This window comes from Chanodichthys erythropterus, chromosome 8 (genome assembly GCF_024489055.1).
Source record: "Chanodichthys erythropterus isolate Z2021 chromosome 8, ASM2448905v1, whole genome shotgun sequence".
NCBI lineage: Eukaryota > Metazoa > Chordata > Actinopteri > Cypriniformes > Xenocyprididae > Chanodichthys > Chanodichthys erythropterus.
In genome coordinates, this window is record NC_090228.1 from 22621986 (window position 1) to 22641156 (window position 19171).

Sequence of the window (19171 nt, forward strand, 5' to 3'; positions counted from 1 at the left end):
AATGCTGCAGAATTAGAGAATGTGTGTAAAATGTCAGAATGTTTACATAAACTAATGTGTCTTTGGGAAAATATTTCTGCAAAAGGTTGGAATTTTATGCATTTTAGAGGACTAAGTCATTTAACGTTATACTGTTTGAATTTAACAGAAGCTCACATCAAGCAGTGCTTTCACTGCTACTCTTGGCCAAGAATGTTCCCATCATTCCAAAAAAGAACACATAAGTTCAGCACAGATCTTCACAATCCTGATGAAATCAAGAGGACTTTATTTACATCATCAGTCCAATCACAGAGTTGATCACCAAAGGATCATATAGAGTTCAACAGATACATATCCCAAAAAAATGAAAAGTGCCTTGTTGAAAATGAACACGGTGCTTCAGCATATCTGCATACGGACTTAAATTATTACTTGCTCATTATGTGAGAACTGAAATCAAGGATCAAATAAACGTTACTTAGCACCTCAATAGTCTGTTATTTTTTCTGATGCACAACGTACAATGTATTCACTGAAAATCTTGACTTCCATCTACCCCAGTTGGCACGTTGAGTTGGATCTTTTCAATAAATTAGTTAATTGCAAAACCAGTCTGAATAATTTCAGGTTCTAAAGATCAACTCACTAGTTTTTAGTGAATAACTTACATATTGGTCGGCTGCTCACAGACAGATGTGGTTTTAGATGACTTAGAATATAGTTCATGGATCACTTCTATAATGCCTTTATTTTACATTTGTGTCTGTGACAAGGATATTCTTCTAATATGAGCTTGGAGTGACATAAGGACGAGTAAATAATGAAATTTACTTTTATGTGAACTAATATTTTAAAGCCACAATGGGTATTTTTCTGCGGAAACCTGAATCGCAGTCTGTTTGTTTGTGAGCCCAGCATGACAATATAGACTCGAGCAAAGGCTGTTGCCTTAGAAGTGGGACTTCCTGCTTGGCTGAGAATGATGGAAGACTGAGGGAGTGTTGCTAGTATAACAGAATTTACACAGTGCTTTAAAATAGAACTTACTCCTCTCTCTGTGATTGGCTAACCAGCAAGATTCAGTCAAAGTAGTCTTCAATGTCAATATTAGGATTAAGAAGCTCTTCGCCATATCGGGACAAGTCCATTTGGTTGAGAATGAGGTTTTCGAAGGTTTCCTCCAGATCCGTCTCTCCGATTAGGACGGCCCCCACCATTCGGCCCCCAGTCAGAACCACCTTCACATACTCATGCCCTTTTGTACAGCGCACAAGAAGCTCATGGTCCTGGCCCAAACCCTGAGCATTAAACTTGCCTAGCAAAACCACCTAAAATAAAAAATAAACAACAGACATTAAATGAGTGCAGAATTTATAGAGGGTATGCACTGATGTCAATTTCCCGCTGGAAAAAGCCCCCTCAGCCAGACTGAGTGGCAAAAGAGCCTGCTGCATGACTGGATTAAACTGCGAAAACATGAGTAGAACAAATGATTCTCAAATAAAACTAAAGGTTGGACTTGATAGTGGTCCTTACAACTTACTAAAGATCCAGCAAAGGATATTGACATGCAGTCAGGAATTGTTTCCTGACATTTATATGTAAATTTGCCTGCATATTTGCCTTTGACTGTGAACGCTTTATATAAATACAATATAGGTGGCTCTAAATCCAGGTGATCAATTCTAAAACTTGTATAGTTTTTGTCAGTGTTTATTTAAAAACACCCAATTATGCAGAATATAAGATAAAAAAAATAAGTTAAATATTTAATTGATTTAATTGAGTTCTCAATACAATATATAGGGTATGATTTTACCCCAAAATTCAACATATTGACACAAAATGATAACTAGAAATCCACGTTTTGTTGCCTGAAGTTGTAGTTAATTCTGTGAATTGCATTGATCTATTTGCTTCTCTTTTCTGTAGCTTTTGGCAGTCTGTAAAAATGTACCTCAGTTTTCTTGTCAAATCTATTTTGTACAGTCAATTGCAAAGCTCTTTCCCATTTTAGAAGTATTTTGTGTGTTTTTCGTGGCATTCACGCTGAAAACCAATGCTGCCACTCAGTGGGTGTAACTGCAGTGAGTCTATTGTCAAAACTATGAAACTTACAAAACTAGACTTTCCCCAACTTCCTAGGTTATGTACGGTAGACTGTAGACTGATTTTCACGAGTGCGAGCAAGAACAATAAGTTGCTGGCTGCAGTTCACTGTGTGGCCACCGGTGTCACTAATAACAAGGGTTTCTGAATTCCACATATAGCCCATTAATACATTAAGACAACCATAAATATTAGAATTGCAATTTTATTGGTGTTCTTTAAATTTTCTTTAATTATTATTAATATTATTATTATTATAAAATATTTTTTTTTATTTTGTAGTACAAAAGTTGTATTACAGTAAAAAGTTTGTATTAATGTTTTTTTATTGATTTCATTTTTAGAACTTCAGATAAAAATAATTCAGTAATATAATTGTAATAGTAATCACATTCAATATATTTATTGTTATCATTAAAGGGTTAGTTCACCCAAAAATGAAAATTATGTCATTAATGTCTCACCCTCATGTCGTTCCAAGCCCGTGAGACCTCTGTTCATCTTTGGAACACAGTTTAAGATATTTTAGATTTAGTCCGAGAGCTTTCTGTCCCTCCATTGAAAATGTATGTACGGTATACTGTCCATGTCCAGAAAGGTAAAACAAACCTCATCAAAGTAGTCCATGTGACATCAGTGTCACCGCGTCACTGCGAAGTCATGAACGCGGATTGACAACAGACCCGGAAGAGAAGACAATGCTGAATAAAGTCGTAGTTTTTGTTATTTTCGGACAAATGTATTTTCGATGCTTCAAAAAATTCTAACTAACCCACTGATGTCACATGGACTACTTTGATGATGTTTTTATTACCTTTCTGGACATGGACAGTATACCGTACATACATTTTCAATGGAGGGACAGAAAGCTCTCGGACTAAATCTAAAATATCTTAACTTCCAAAGATGAACGGAGGTCTTACGGGTTTGGAACGACATGAGAGTGAGTCATTAATGACATAATTTTCATTTTTGGGTGAACTAACCCTTTAATATTATTATTGTATAGTCATATTGAATGGGTTCCACAAAAACAACAGTGTGAATATGGCTTGAGACAATTGTAGAGTTTTTCTCTGCCTTTTTTTAATCTTTACCACATTTTTCACTCCTGATGAGTTTTGCATCTACAATATTAATTTCCAAATTCAGTTTCCTCTGTGTAAATTTCTTTGAATTGTAATTAAATTTCTTCGAATTGTAATTAAAATTCTTCTGTCACTCCATTTCTGACTCAAATTCTGAATACTCAAATTCTGAATTTTCAGGCATTTAAACAATATCTGAAATTTCTTCAAAAAGGGAGTTACAAACAATAACACATTTTTGTAGAAATAGACACAAACAGAAGTACTCGCCTTGTAGTTGAAGAACTTGGTGATGTGTGAGAACAGCTCAAAGCAGAAGTCCAGCTCTATAGGCTCCTCTAGTACATCTGCAGCCATACAACGTGCCGCGTACCAGCCCATTTGACGCGCCTGAGTCCACAATCGCATCTTCACATAACAGGAGAGATGACTTAAAAAGTACATACTTAGTGTGTGTATATATATATATATATATATATATATATATATATATATATATATATATACACATATATATATATATATATATATATATATATATATATATATATATATATTTTTTTTTTTTAAATCACTGACCCAGAATTGTAACCATTGTGTCTATAACAAGTATCGGGTATAGGTATAGTGTGTTCTCATGTAACAAAAAGATCAAAAGTATGAGATGAAATGCACTAATACAGTAAGTGAGGTTGTGCAGTTGTACCTGTTGCCAGAGAGCACTGGGCTTCCAGCCTGCAGTACATACATCACCAGCCGCATACACATCCTGTTCGGACGTCCGCATATGATCATCCACTCTTAAACCATGATCTGCTGCCAGCTCAAACTGGAATGGGAAAATATTAAATGCATAAGGGATACAATAAAGATTGAATTCTGGTAAATTGGGCCACTTCTTGCTATTCATTTTATTGAGACAAGTAGCTCAATTTGCCTAAAATTACCCTACAAAGGCGTAAAATATACCTCGCTTTACATGGCATGTACGATATGCTATTTCTTAGGGATACACTGACAATGTCAATAAGCCAATAATTCAAATTCTATAGTATGTTGTCTAAATAAATGAAAAATAAAACACATAAAATGTAAAAAATGTAATTATTAGTGTTTTTAAAGATTAACTAATTTTACTTTTTTTTTTTCAATAAAATCCAAAATTGACCAATAAGGATCATTTAAAAAAAAAAAAAAAAAAACTTTTACTAATTAAAGATTTTTATATGATAACTTTTAATTATTTTTTTTTAATACATAAAATTGAAAAGTGAAATAAATGTGTCAATTCAGATATTTATTTTACATTGTTGCCATGGAGAAAAGGATCAGTGTTCGGCACGACACCTGTTGCGCTGACAACAAAATCACAGCCATAAACTTTCCCATTGGTTAACTGGACATAAGCTGGCCACATCCCTACGGAAAGTAAAAAAAAAATGGTTTTAGGTATTTTATATTAGCTGTAAAACACTGAAGTTTCATATTTGCTTAACAGAATGATTAATTTTAGAATAACCTAATTCAGATTTCTTTGTTCTGAGTTTAGACTGCAAAAACTCCTGTTGGGTGAAGATCTCATCAACCTCACACTCATATTCTATATGGACTCCACTGGAACTCTGGGAAATGAAGAAAAAATTTTTAATTAAGTGACAAGAGATAATTTCCACCATTTTAAGGTGGCTATAATGTACAAATGCAAAAATTTAAACAAACCTGCTCTGCTCCTTTAAATTCAATCCCTTCATGCCAATCTGGGCCTAAAGCACTGCCAAGCTCTCCTGAAGTCCCACTGTAGCCTGTTGTAAAACATACATGAGCAAATTTGACTGAATTAATATTTTCATGACCTTTTGATCGACTGGGAACAGAATGTGAACAGAAGAAGACTTTTTATAATTAATTTAATTGTATTAATTGTATAATTTTTAATATTATTATTATTATTATTATTATTATAATAGGTAAATTAGCCGTATATAATGAGTATGTGACTTTTGACTGACTGGTAGTGTACATGCTGTATAATATACAAACATATCATCTGAGGCTCTGAGAATAATGGGAATCTAATTAAAACTTGTCATTTTATTGACAAAAGTAGTACTTCGCCTAAATTTACCCTGCAAAGCAGGAAAATATTCCTTGTTTTGCATGCTATGTATGATATGCTGTTCATTAGGAGTGGAAAGACAATACCAATAAGCCAATAAATAAGATTTTATAGTTCCCTTTCGTGGGAACTATCGACGCTACGTCAACGACGTGATGGGAATCCTCTGCATTTTTGTGTTCGTGAAGCACTATTGTATCTAACCAATGAGAGAACGCGACGTCAGAGGCGGGTGACGTCACGGACCGGAACCTACAAAGCATGCCCGGAAACAAAGAGCGCTAGCTTCTGTTGTCTTCAGTAAGCGCTATTTGTATCTTGTCTGTCTTATTTACTGTTGTTTGTCTACCATCTCGCCAAAAAAAGTGATCTCTTCGTCTGAGGACAAGAGTTTCCAGAAAGTGAATAAGACACATACACAATATATATATATATAATGACGGAAAGCCAGCGTTTCACTAAGTGTGCGCCTCCCTGTCCGCGATTCATCGTGGCGGGGGACACACACGACATGTGTGTGAAGTGCCTGGGAGTTGAGCACGCACAGGCAGCTCTCGAGGGGGCTGTCTGTGTGCACTGCGAGCGGCTCACTCTCAGGGCGCTGCGCTCACGCCGGGCGCTCTTCGAGGAGGGCGCCGCGGCGAGTGTTCCCCGCGGGTCTGGTCCCGCTGCTGCCGAGGCACGGCGAAGGCTGCACTCGTGGGGTTCACAAATGGATCTAGCAGAGGGGGGAGAGACGGGCTTTGCCTTATCGCTCCCCTTACCTGCTAGATCTAGTGTCTCTCCTTTGGTGGTGGAAGCACGCGCTGCGGTTTCTTCCCCTCAAAGGGAGGCACCGACACTGAACATATCGTCCTCCGAGGAGGTCGATGTGGAAGGTGTCGAGGGTGGTGATGAGGGACCGTCATCCTCATCTCCAGCCCATGAGGAGCTTATGGAGGTAGTGACCCGGGCAGTAGAGAAACTAAATATAAGCTGGCCCGCGGAGGAAAGCGTTCCTAAAGTTAAAAGCAAGTTGGATGAACGCTTCCTCCCAGCTAGGTCACTACCCCAGCGTCGGGGACTGCCGTTCTTTCCCGACCTCCACACCGAGGTGTCGAGGTCGTGGATTAGACCTGTGCAGTACCGTGTCTTCAGCCCTCAGACATCAATGTACAGCAATATTACTGGGCTGAAGCAACACGGTTATGGGGCGATGCCTCGGGTTGAAGAGACGCTTGCGAGCTATCTCTCGCCCGAGTCTGCATCGTCCCTGAAATCCCCGACGTTGCCCACCAGACCTTTAAAGCAAACATCGAATCTGGTGGGCAAGGCTTATTCGGCAGCGGGTCAGGCTGCGGCATGTCTGCACACTATGTCAATACTGCAGGCATACCAAGCTGACCTGCTGGGGGAGATTGACGAAAGTGGGGAGGTAACCTTCGAAACCATTCAGGAGTTGAGGAAGGCCACAGATTTAGCTCTCCGTGCCACCAAGGAGACGGCCAAGTCAGTAGGCCGCTCTATGGCAGCCCTGGTGGCCACGGAGAGACATCTGTGGCTCAACCTAGCTGATATTAAGGAGAAGGATAAACACATCCTTATGGATGCGCCGCTTTCCTCCGAGGGCCTGTTCGGCGACGCAGTTAATACTGTCGTCGACAGGTTCGAGGAGGCGAAAAAGCAGAAAGCGGCGTTCCATAGGTTCCTCCCCCGAAAATCTCATCCCCCTGAGGCTGCTGGGCGGGGGCAGCCTCAGCCGATAGCCGGCTCCTCGGGACACAGGTCCCAGCAAAAGGCTAGTGTGGCCGCCCGTGCTCCCCGCGGAAAGCTTGGGGACCGGAGCGTGCTGCACAGCCGAAGCCTTCCGGGGGTAGGGCGGATCTGAGGACCGTCATTATTTCCCGGAAGGCTTCCCAAAAGAAATCCTGACGCTCATGGGCCAGGGTTTCTGAGGGCAGCCCCCTCCGAAGGGGTTCGACGATTAATTTCTATCGTTCCCCATCGGTGCCCTCAAGGGACTGTTCTGCCAACCCTGCCACCCAGTGTGCGACAGGGCGCAGCAGTCTCTGTCGATCCTCCGAGGAGGTTCGGCCAGCACGTGATTCGCTTATCTGCCGGTGCGCCGCGTCAGATAAACGAGCCAAGTGCTCAAAAAACACCAGAGACCAGTCTCGAGAGGCTGGTTCCCTTAGTAGAATTTTTGGAGGAATGGAAATGTCTTCCGAATATTTCGAAATGGGTGCTGCTCATGGTAGAACAGGGCTACAGAATTCAGTTCGGTTCTCGTCCGCCCAGGTTCAGTGGAGTGATTCACACGGTGGTAGCTCCAGAGCAGTCTCTGGTAATGGAACAAGAGGTTACGACGCTTTTGCAAAAAGGGGCTATAGAACGGGTTCCCTCTCCCAGCAAAATGTCGGGCTTTTACAGCCGCTACTTCATTGTTCCAAAGAAGGATGGGGGTTGCGTCCGATCATAGATCTTCGTATGCTAAATCGATCTGTGAAGAAGTTGAAGTTCAAGATGCTTACACTCAAACAGATTATTCCACAGATCAGATCCGAGGACTGGTTTGTGGCGATAGATCTGAAGGACGCATATTTTCACATTTCCATCCATCCTTCTCACAGGAAGTTCCTCAGGTTTGCTTTCGGGGGCGAAGCATACCAATACAAGGTTCTTCCCTTCGGCCTATCACTATCACCCCGCACGTTCACGAAGTGCGTGGATGCAGCCTTGGCTCCTCTGAGACTCCAGGGCATCCGCGTGCTGAACTATATCGACGATTGGTTGATTTTAGCTCAAACAGAACGTCTGGCAGCTCAACATCGAGATGTTGTGTTGTCGCACATGAAGAAGCTTGGGCTGAGGCTCAACGCCAAGAAAAGTGTGCTGGTTCCGAGTCAGGTTGCCAACTATCTTGGGGTAATCTGGGATTCGATCACGATGCGGGCGCAATTGACTCCCGCTCGTGTGACTTCCATTCTCGGGGCCGTGAATGGGGTGAAGTTAGGCCGGTCACTCACTGTAAAACAGTTTCAGAGACTGTTGGGTCTGATGGCGGCTGCGTCCAACGTTGTTACTTTTGGCCTTCTGCACATGAGACCCTTACAGTGGTGGCTCAGGACCAAGGGGTTTTCTCCGAGGGGAAATCCTTTTCGCATGATCAAAGTCACGCGGCGGTGCCTTCGTGCTCTGGTCATGTGGAAAAAGCCTTGGTTCCTGTCCCAAGGACCCGTGTTGGGAACTTCATGTCGTCGCGTAATGCTTACGACAGATGCGTCCCTCACGGGCTGGGGAGCGATCATGAGTGGTCGCTCAGCTCAAGGTCATTGGGAGGTACACCAGCTCTCCTGGCACATAAATCGGCTGGAGATGCTGGCAGTGTTTCAGGCTCTGAAACACTTCCTCCCCGACCTGAGGGGCCACCATGTGTTGGTTCAGACAGACAACACTACGGTGGTCTCCTACATAAATCACCAAGGGGGATTGCGGTCTCGTCCACTATGCAAACTGGTCAGTCACATCCTCCTGTGGACCCAAGGGAAGTTACTCTCGCTAAGGGCGGCGTATATTCCGGGGTATTTGAATATGGGGGCGGACGCTCTGTCGAGGCAGAGCGCGAGTCCGGGGGAATGGAAGCTTCACTCAGAAGTAGTGGAGCTCATATGGAGAACATTCGGTCGAGCGGAAGTCGATCTTTTTGCCTCAGAGGAGTCAACTCAATGCCCTCTGTGGTACTCTCTGAGGCATCCAGCTCCTCTGGGGTTGGATGCCATGTTACAGACGTGGCCGAGGCGACGCCTGTATGCTTTTCCCCCAGTCTCTCTGCTCCCGGGGGTTCTGGACAAAGTCCGTCAGGAAGGGGCAGACCTGATATTGGTGGCTCCTTTCTGGCCAACGAGAATATGGTTTGCGGACCTAGTATCGCTTCTTCACGGCTCTCCTCTGGAGCTTCCAGTCAGACAGGATCTCCTGTCCCAAGCGGGCGGCATGATTTTACATCCCCGTCCGGAAATGTGGAAACTGTGGGCCTGGCCCCTGAGGGGGCAAGGCTCATAGAGTCTGGTCTCCCAACCGAGGTTGTGGAGACCATCCTTCAGTCCAGAGCTCCGTCTACGAGGAAGCTTTATATGTATAAGTGGAAGGTGTTCTCTACATGGTGTAGTCATCTTAAGGTGGACCCTGTCCATTGTTCTATCAGCTGTGTGCTTCGGTTCCTTCAAGAAAGGCTTTCAGAAGGCCTAACTCATTCCACACTAAAAGTGTATGTGGCTGCTATTTCAGCTTATCACATTCCTATGGGTGGTGTCTCGGTAGGTCGAGACCCCTTAGTTGTTCGCTTCCTTCGTGGTGCACTGAGGTTGAGGCCTTCAGTACGCCAAAAATCTCACATTGAAGACTGTGTTTTTGTTGGCCATCTCATCCTTGAAGAGGATAGGTGACCTCCAAGCTCTTTCGGTTCTACCATCATGTTTAGAGTTTGCACCAGGCATGGTTAAGGCCTTTTTACATACAAGGCCTGGGTACGTACCTAAGGTCCCCACTAGGGTCCCAGGTCCTATTGTTCTGGAGGCTTTTTATCCCCCTCCGTTCACTAATCCGGATCAGGAAGAACTTAATTTGCTGTGCCCTGTGAGGGCGCTGGATGCATATGTCCACAGAGCTGCCCTGTGGAGGAAATCAGATCAGCTGTTCGTATGTTATGGGTCCCCGAGTCGAGGGGGCCCAGCGTCCAAGCAAAGGATGAGTAAGTGGGTGGTTGAGGCCATCACTTTGTCTTATAAAGCCCTGGGGCGTCCGTGCCCCTTGGATGTTAGGGCACACTCAACAAGAGGTATGGCTGCTTCAAGAGCTTATATGTCAGGGGTTCCCTTGGCTGACATTTGTGGTGCTGCTGGATGGTCATCCCAGCACACCTTCATCAGATTTTATAATCTTAATGTGAATAGAACTCCGGGTGCTTTGGTTTTACAAGATAGTAGCCAGGCACCTGGAGGCTCGGCGTAGTTGGGACAGCGTTCCCATCACGTCGTTGACGTAGCGTCGATAGTTCCCACGAAAGGGAACGTCTTGGGTTACGAGTGTAACCCTTGTTCCCTGAGTAAGGGAACGAGACGCTACGTCACGTTGCCGTACCTCCAGCATGCCTGGAGCGCTTACTTCAGACATATCACAGAAGCTAGCGCTCTTTGTTTCCGGGCATGCTTTGTAGGTTCCGGTCCGTGACGTCACCCGCCTCTGACGTCGCGTTCTCTCATTGGTTAGATACAATAGTGCTTCACGAACACAAAAATGCAGAGGATTCCCATCACGTCGTTGACGTAGCGTCTCGTTCCCTTACTCAGGGAACAAGGGTTACACTCGTAACCCAAGACGTTTTGTCTAAGGGGGCATTTACACGACTAAAAACTGAAAACTTTTTATGAGTTTTAGCTGTTCATTTACACGACAGCGTTGTCGTCTGTACAGGAAAAATGCAAAAGAAAACCTTTTCAGTAAACATACTCTCAATAAATGAAAAATAAAACACGGAAAATTAAAATCTATCAGTTTAAATGTTGAAAAAAGTGAATTTAAGTAAGACAGTATAGTATGTTCATTACAGTATATAACATTTATTTTGAGATTTTCTAAAGACTGCATTTAAAAATGTGATTAAATGTAATTATTAGTGTTTTTAAAAAGATTAACTTTAAGTGAACATTTTATTAAATCATATTAATTCCAAGTAATACTTTTTAATTAATATTTTATTAGTGAGAAAACAAGCTTTCCCTTTTTTTTCCTTTACATAATTACAGTAGCACTTGCTTTCCATCAAAACTGGCAGAAGAGGGCAGCAGTGCATTTTGTGTGTTTGTAAAGCAGTGTGTAATGTGAATTCATACCTCCGGTCTTGTCAGTAGTGTAGCGTGATCTCTTGCATGGCAAAGACCTGTCTTTCTTTTCAGCCTCCAGTGAGGGAATGAGAAACTGAGCAGCTCCTGCATCAAAGAATGTGTTTCCTATGGCTTTATCCTTTATAGCCCAGATCACCTCACAACCCTCTACTTCATACCTACAGGAACAGATAGCAAATAATGTACTATAGAAGATCCATCTCAATAAATCTGTATTATCATTTGGACCTAATCTTCCTAGACATCCTTTAATTAGTAACATTTTCCACAATATTGATAGAAAAATATAATCAGCAAAATATAAATAAATAGTTTCAAGCATTTAATCAGAACCCTTTAGAAAAAAGTACTGGTAGTGTGTTTTTTGTGATTGCTGTGCAGAGCCTTTATTGTTAATAATTGTTTGGGTTGATACAGATACTTACACTAATTCTAATGCGATTCCTCCATTGCCGATGACAACTATCCGTTTAGCTTTTGATAAGCGCTTTTGAAACTCCTGTAAAAATAGCATCAAAACAGGTTGTTGTTTTTTTCTTCTAACAAATAAGCATCTAAATAATTCTGCATCACACTCATGTTTGTTGACACCTCAAAGTTATATTCATATACATACACTATATAGACAAAAGTATTGGGACACCTGACCATTACACCAAAAGGGACTGTAATGACATGGTAGTCTACATACACGGACAATAATTTGGAGTTGGCATCCCCCTTTGCAGCTATTACAGTAGTTTTACCTCTTTTGGTAAGGCTTTCCACAAATTTTTGAAGTGTTTCTGTGGGAATTTTTTTTTGCCCATTCATCCAGTAGAGCATTGTGAGGTCAGGCACTGATGTTGGACGGGAAGGCCTGGCTCGCAACCTTTGTTCCAGTTCATCCCAAAGGTGTTTGATGTTGTTGAGGTCAGGGCCAGTCAAGTTCTTCCACACCAAACTCATCCAACCATGTCTTTTTGGACCTTGCTTTGTGCACTGGGGCACAGAAAAACTGTTCCCACAAAGTTGGAAGCAGAGCATTGTGCAAAATGTCTTGGTATGCTGAAGCACTGTAAGTAAATGGCCTAGCCCAACCCCTGAAAAAAAGACCCATACCTTTTTCCCTCCTCCACCAAACTTCACAGTTGGCAAAATGCAGTCAGGCAAGTAACGCTCTCCTGGCATCCACCAATCCCAGACTCGCCCATCAGACTGCCAAACAGAGTAGTGTGATTCGTCACTCCACAGAACATGTTTCCACTGCTCCAGAGTCCAGATGCGGCGTGCTTTACACCACTCCATCCAACATTTGGCATTGTACTTGGTGATGTGAGGCTTGCATGTAGCTGCTCGGCCATGGAAACAGTGGAAGTTTGGAACTCTTCAGCTATGGAATCAGCAGCGCATTGGTGACTTTTACGCAGCAAGCACCCCAACACTCAGTGACAGGTTCGCTCTGTGACTTGACGTGGTCTTCCGCTTTGTGGCCGAACTGCTGCTGTTCCTAAACATTTCCACTTTCCAATAATACCACTTACATTTGGCTGTAGAATATCTAGCTGGGATGACATTTCATAAACTGACTTATTCCAAAGGTGGCATCCTATTACAGCACTACGCTTGAATTCTTCATAATTAATTTTTTTTCACAAATATTTTGTAAATGCAGACTGGCTAGGTGCTTGAATTTACACACCTAATAGGTCTGAATAAAATGCCTGTATTCAATAATTAAGAGGTGCGTCCCAATATTTTTGTCCATATAGTGTATGTTCATTATTAATGAGCTCCAGTGTACCTGAGCACTGTCTGTGTCTCGTATGCCCAGCACATGAGGTTTGTCTTGGATAAGAAGCTTGGGTCTGCCTCCACTGCAGAGACACACCTTTTTATAATGGAACGTCTGACCATTCTCTGCTTGTAAAAGCTGCAAAAATTGAGAGCACGATTTAAAATTACATTTTGAATATGAAAAAAGAAACAAAGTGTATGTTAAGTTAACATACATGTTCCTTAGCTCGCAGGAGTTTGACTGCAGACTGTACAACTTTCAGATTGGGATACTTTTCTTCTAAAACCCTGGATGGCTGTTCCTCAATATCGAATTCTTCCAAGGTCTTCGACACCTACATGGAAAAAGGAAGATTACTTTTTTTAATTCAATATAAAGATTATTGGTTTAGAAATAAATTAGTTTATCATAAATGCTTGTCAGTACATTTTAACCATTTCAATGAAAACAGAAATAATTACGAAATTACACAAACATTTACTTAAGTATTACTTAATTTGGTAAAAAAGCACTCTTAAGTGCATTTAATATAAATTTAAACTATAATACATCTTAATTTAATTGTCAATAACATGAAATTAAGGGTACGAAAACATTACATTCATTTATGCATATTCTTTTAAAGTATATTATTTCATAATAAGTACTCTTTTTAAAAGTATGCTAAAGTGTACTTTTTCACAAGGGACAATAATTTGTATAATTGAATAAATAAGTATATTGTTTTAATATTTTTGGTTTGGCAATATATAGTATTACATACACATTTGTTTTACATTTATTACATTTTTAATTTTTTTCACCCTTTAATTGAAATTTGTGTTCGTTTAAAGCTGTATTTTTCAGGACACACACAAATTAACAACGTAATTATTTAAGAGGTTCATGTTGAAGAAGTTTAATTTTTTCCAGAATAAATAGTCAAGAGACACTCAAAGTCAATGTGAAATATCAAACCTGTTTAAAATTTGTAACCGTCTTCACTAAGGGAGAGGCTGTCAGAAGATAAACTTCATCTGATGGGAACTGCGATGCGATCTGCAAATGTTATGAAATTAGAAAGTTATCAAACAGACCAGCCATTGGATCAGTTATTGTTTTTGATGTGTTCATACCTGTTCTGCACATGTTACACCTGCGATTCCTCCACCTACGATGATAAATCTGACTTGTTTATCTGAAGCCATTGAACTTCAGCACATGTCCAGACCTCCGTGTGGGGATACGAACTTGTATCACACTGAACGACACCACTATTGAACTGCTCCGTTCTTGACACCTTCTCGATATTTTGTGGTCTCTATCTCTGCTAGAATCATATTAATCACTTAATAAGACATGTATAAAGAGCAACCTCATTCCGACTATATTTAGACCGAATGGACTTCCGTGTTTACCTTCTTTCAGCTGACTACAGAAGGCGTTGAGGGTCAAACAGTAAGCGCTACGATATACGAAGTACGTACTGTAGATTCCTTTCTCGAAATCTGAATGCTTACTCTCTTAACTCACGCTTATTTATATTATAAAGATATTACAATGTCAAAACCTGTCGTGGACAAATTTTAAACATTTTAGCCTGTGTGAAAGCAAGCTAAACCATTGTGGGGGAAAAAAGAAATGTGCTCAGTTGTATTGAATGTGCACTTGTAGTGTAGTCCTACTTTAATTTAAATATATATATATATATATATATATATATATATATATATATATATATATATATATATATATATATATATATATATATATATATTTAAAAAGATACTTTCAGATAAATATTAATTTAAAAAAATGCCACTTAAGTGTTCTTAAAGAGAGTAGGCTACACTCTCATGAATGTTTCTTAAAACAAACAAACAAAAAAATTCTTAAATCATTAGGTAGGCCTATGTTTTTATACTCTTGTCATGCTTAAAAAAAGTACACTTATTTTGATGTGTTGACCTTACTGTCTATGGTGTTGACTAGTGTACTAAAGCACATGCAAAGTAGGCCTACTTAATTATAATTTTAACTGTAGTGTGTTATTTGATATTACATTTAAAGTTAACAGCTTTATATTTTATATATATTTTAAATATATTAAATTGCAACGTAATTAAAAATGTGTAATTAATTTTTTAAATATATAATATACAAGCTTCAATACAAATGATATTTAATTATATTTTAGTTTATCGTTTAATTTTTGTCAGTGCAAATCAGCAGCATATTTTATCCATTTCAAAGACAACAGAAATAATTGTGATGTTGCATAAACATGTACTTGAGTATAACTTAAGTTGGTCAAAAACCACAATAGTTCAACCAACAACATTTTTTATTTAAAAAAACCTAAATACATTTTAATTCAATAAATAACATGCTATTAAGTGTATGAAATCATTATATTCGGCTTGCATTTAAAGTTTATTTTTCCATACTAAGTATTATTTTTAAAAGTATGCAAAAGCGTACTTCTTTTTAACAAGAGACAATAATTTATTATAAACTTCCGGTTACATTTTGATCAGCACTGATGCCACTAGCTGAGTGCTGCAGGTAATTACATATAGCCGTGACCAGTATAAAATGGAATACATGTAATGTCCTCGGATTTTTATGTCTGTAGAGTGTTGCTTTCATGAGTCACAGACTGAAAATAAACCAGGAGTGTCAAATGTGTCAAAACAAGTGAAACAATATCAGAATAACATACACAGACTCGGAAGTGTTATTTGAATTACTGCATGCACTGGCATGCCCCTTAAATGCTGATATGTTGATAATGTTGATATGCCCCTTAGACATGTTAAAACATTGCCCCAAATGTGGAACATCAACCCCCTTATTTGATCCACACAGAAACAGCTGCCCCTGGACATGAGGATAACTTAAGTTCACTGGACAGGAGAGTTCATATGGTAATAATCTCTTCTCGGAGATATTCTAACCTAATGAACTGCATGTGTGGCATGCTGTTGTTTATTCTTTAGGCTAATCTTCCACTGTAACTGCACTTACTGCATGTGTCATTTTCACCAACTTTAAACTCAAAAAGTTGTCCTCTTCACATTGTGCCTAACAACGCCCTTCAGCCTCTTGTACGGTATTTCTTACATATACACACTCACACATATACAAACTTTTATGTTAGACATGATCAATTGTGATTAATCAGTTTGACAGCACTAGAAAAAACACAAGTATTTGCTGAAAATACAACGTTAAGATGGTTTATGCTGGTTTTTTGCTGGCTTGGACCAGCATACGCTGCTCTTATGAAAAAGAACTGTGATTAATTGTATTCAGTGTGCACTTGTTGTGTACTTAAAATCTTAATAATCTGTTTAATACTTGATTATAATTTTAACTGTAGTGTGCTATTTGATATTACAATTAAAGTTAATATATTTTAAATGACTCCTGCTTCTGCAGTTGATATAGTAGTTTGGAGTATTTATGGATGTATGGAAGGATATTTTAAATTGTACTAAATTAATTGTACTAAACTGCAACTTCATCACATATGTGTAATTTCAAATATATTTACAAAAACTGATATACATATTTCAATAGAAATGACATATTTTTTGCCATAAATGCTTGTCAGTACACTAAAACCATATTTCAAAGACAAAGTTAGTCACTCTAAAGTTCAGCTAATTCCATGTAATATAAATTTAATAAATAATAATTTGTTTGCACTTATATTAAGTACTATATTCTTTTAAAGCATGGGTGGGCAAACTTGGTCCTGAAGGGCCACTGTCCTGCAGAGTTTAGCTCCAACCCTAATCAAACACACCTGAACCAGCTAATCAATGTCTTCAGGATTACTAAAAGGCTACAAGCAGGTAAGATTTATCAGGGTTGGAAACTTTGCAGAACAGTGACCATCCAGAGTTTGCCCATCCCTGTTTTAAAGGATATTTTTTTCCGTCATAAGTATTCTTTTTAAAGGTATGCTAAAGTGTTTTAAAATGCTGGTTAAATTAGTTAGAAATCCTGGTAAAGACACCAGAATCCAGAACACAACATGATGGTGAGAAATGAGATTTATTTACTATTATAAAAATACTTTGCTAATGAGAAACATATGAAATAAAGGTGGTACTTATATATATATATATATATAAGTTCTGAAAGTAAAACTTTAAAAAAAAAAAAAAATCCACTAAGAAATCAGGCACGAGATATGAAACATCAGTTGCACTGGACAAAATGACACACTATCAACTAACTTTCCATTGCCCTGATTAAAAAGTACAAGTTAATTATCCAGATGAAATGAGTCACACTTGAACTCAAGCTCTCCTCTCCTCTCTGTCTAGTCTGTGTACGTAATGGATCTGATGGCCCTGTATATCAGCCATATTAACTGCACTGAACAGCGGCTGTAGCCTTTAACCTCTTTGTGGACACCCACGTCATTATGACAGATATATCAACCGCCAAATTATCCGTGACCACAGCCAATCCTATTATTTCCTGTTATATTAATACAGGAAACACCCTCGCTGTTTGATACACTTAGATCAGAATAGAAATGATGTCACACTGGGGCAAGAACATTTTTCGTACAATGTCAGGATAATTAGGAAGTTGATTCTAAGAGGAAATGATATGAAGTGCTTCAGTGTTGTATTTGCTCACATGTGGATTCTCATGAAAAGGCCATATTTCACCCCAAAATTTGAAAGAAAAATTAATATATTTTATTTAAAGAAAATGAAGCATATATTTAAGAATGTTACCACTGTGAAATAATTTTAAATGCACATTTACTCTAATTCTCTAATGTGTCTTTTGAGGTGTTACATATATTTTGAGGTGACAAACTAATATATATATATATATATATATATATATATATATATATATATATATATATATATATATATATATATATATATATATATAATATATATATATATCCATCTTGAATGGGAAAGGGACTGTGAAAATTTATGGCTGAAATTTTCATTGGGCCTTACCTGTCCATCTCTGTTGCTGATGATGCATCAGCCATTATATGAAATGCCACTGACGTATTTTTCGGCTGATTGATTCATATTGCAGGTGGCCCTTCCACATATTTTATCTATTTCTGTCTCAATAATATCTTTTTATTAGAGCAGCCACAGAATGTGTGCGACTGCTCACACCAGTTGACATTCACCATCAAAAAGAAGAAAAATGAACAGAATATTCTATGTTATTGCCAGTTCAAACATGTGGACAAAATGATAGTCTCTGATGATGACAGAGATGTTTTTTTTTTTTTAGAGTTGGCTGTCATATTGAAACGGGTGTCAAAGGAGAAGACATTTTCACACTATTTTATTTTATTTTATTTTTTATTTCGAATATCTCTGACATGTCCACTCAAAATAGCATTTTTCTCAATTAGCTGAAATTAGCAATGCTATTATATGCAAACTATATACAATGAAATGCACCATCTGGACACAATTAATGGTACCCTTAGAAATTCTTTGTAAAATATCTCTGAAGTATATTTCCATCCAACACAAAGGCCAAATTCCCTTAATCATCCATCACAATGAGAAAAACCAAAGAATATGTGATGTGCAGCAAAAGATTGTTGAACTTCACAAAATAGAAAGTGGCTGTAAGACAATAGCTAAAGATTGAAAATCCCCATTTCCACCATCAGGGCAATAATTAAAAAGTTCCAATCAACTAAACATGTTACAAATCTGCCTGAAAGACGACATGTGTCTATATTGTCCTAATGCACAGTGAGGAGGATAGTTTAAGTGCCAAAGATTCTCCAAGGATCACAGCTGGAAAATTTCAGAGATTAGTTGGGAGGGTTTCAAGAAAAATCCTCATCGCTCATCCAAAAACAAACTCCAGGGCCCGTTTTTTCAAAAGGTTTAATCCGGATAAAATTGATCCGGATTTAGTAATCCTTTTTGTTGCGATCCGTGATCACGTAATCCAGCTTACTTTTGGAGCCAGTTTTTTAAAGCAACATCGGATTGGATCAATCTGATCCGGATAGGAACTTTTCAGGATCACCAAATCTGGATTTCCAGTGCTCTACGGAGGCCCTAAAGGGACATGTTGATAGAAAGAATATGGGTTTTGAATTAAATATATTTTTGTTGGATATTTACAGCTGTTTAGGGATTGTTTTATGGCACCAAAATTTCTTTTTACTTTAGAGTAGGTTACCGAAAGGCTAAATATGTAGACTAATGTCTGC

General features: G+C 39.1%; 1 protein-coding gene across 1 annotated transcript; it reads right to left on the minus strand.

The window, feature by feature from the left end:
- Positions 1–9: 9 nt before the first annotated feature.
- pyroxd1 (pyridine nucleotide-disulphide oxidoreductase domain 1) lies at positions 10–14360 on the minus strand. The gene is made up of 12 exons (XM_067392354.1): positions 14070–14360; positions 13912–13992; positions 13169–13288; positions 12961–13089; positions 11603–11676; positions 11166–11335; positions 4899–4981; positions 4699–4801; positions 4486–4598; positions 3886–4008; positions 3450–3587; positions 10–1310 (listed from the first exon to the last, which is right to left on the minus strand). Exons 1-12 carry the CDS (start codon positions 14139–14141, stop codon positions 1062–1064), a joined length of 1455 nt encoding a protein of 484 aa, XP_067248455.1. The 5' UTR covers positions 14142–14360; the 3' UTR covers positions 10–1061.
- Between the last annotated feature and the right edge of the window lie 4811 nt (positions 14361–19171).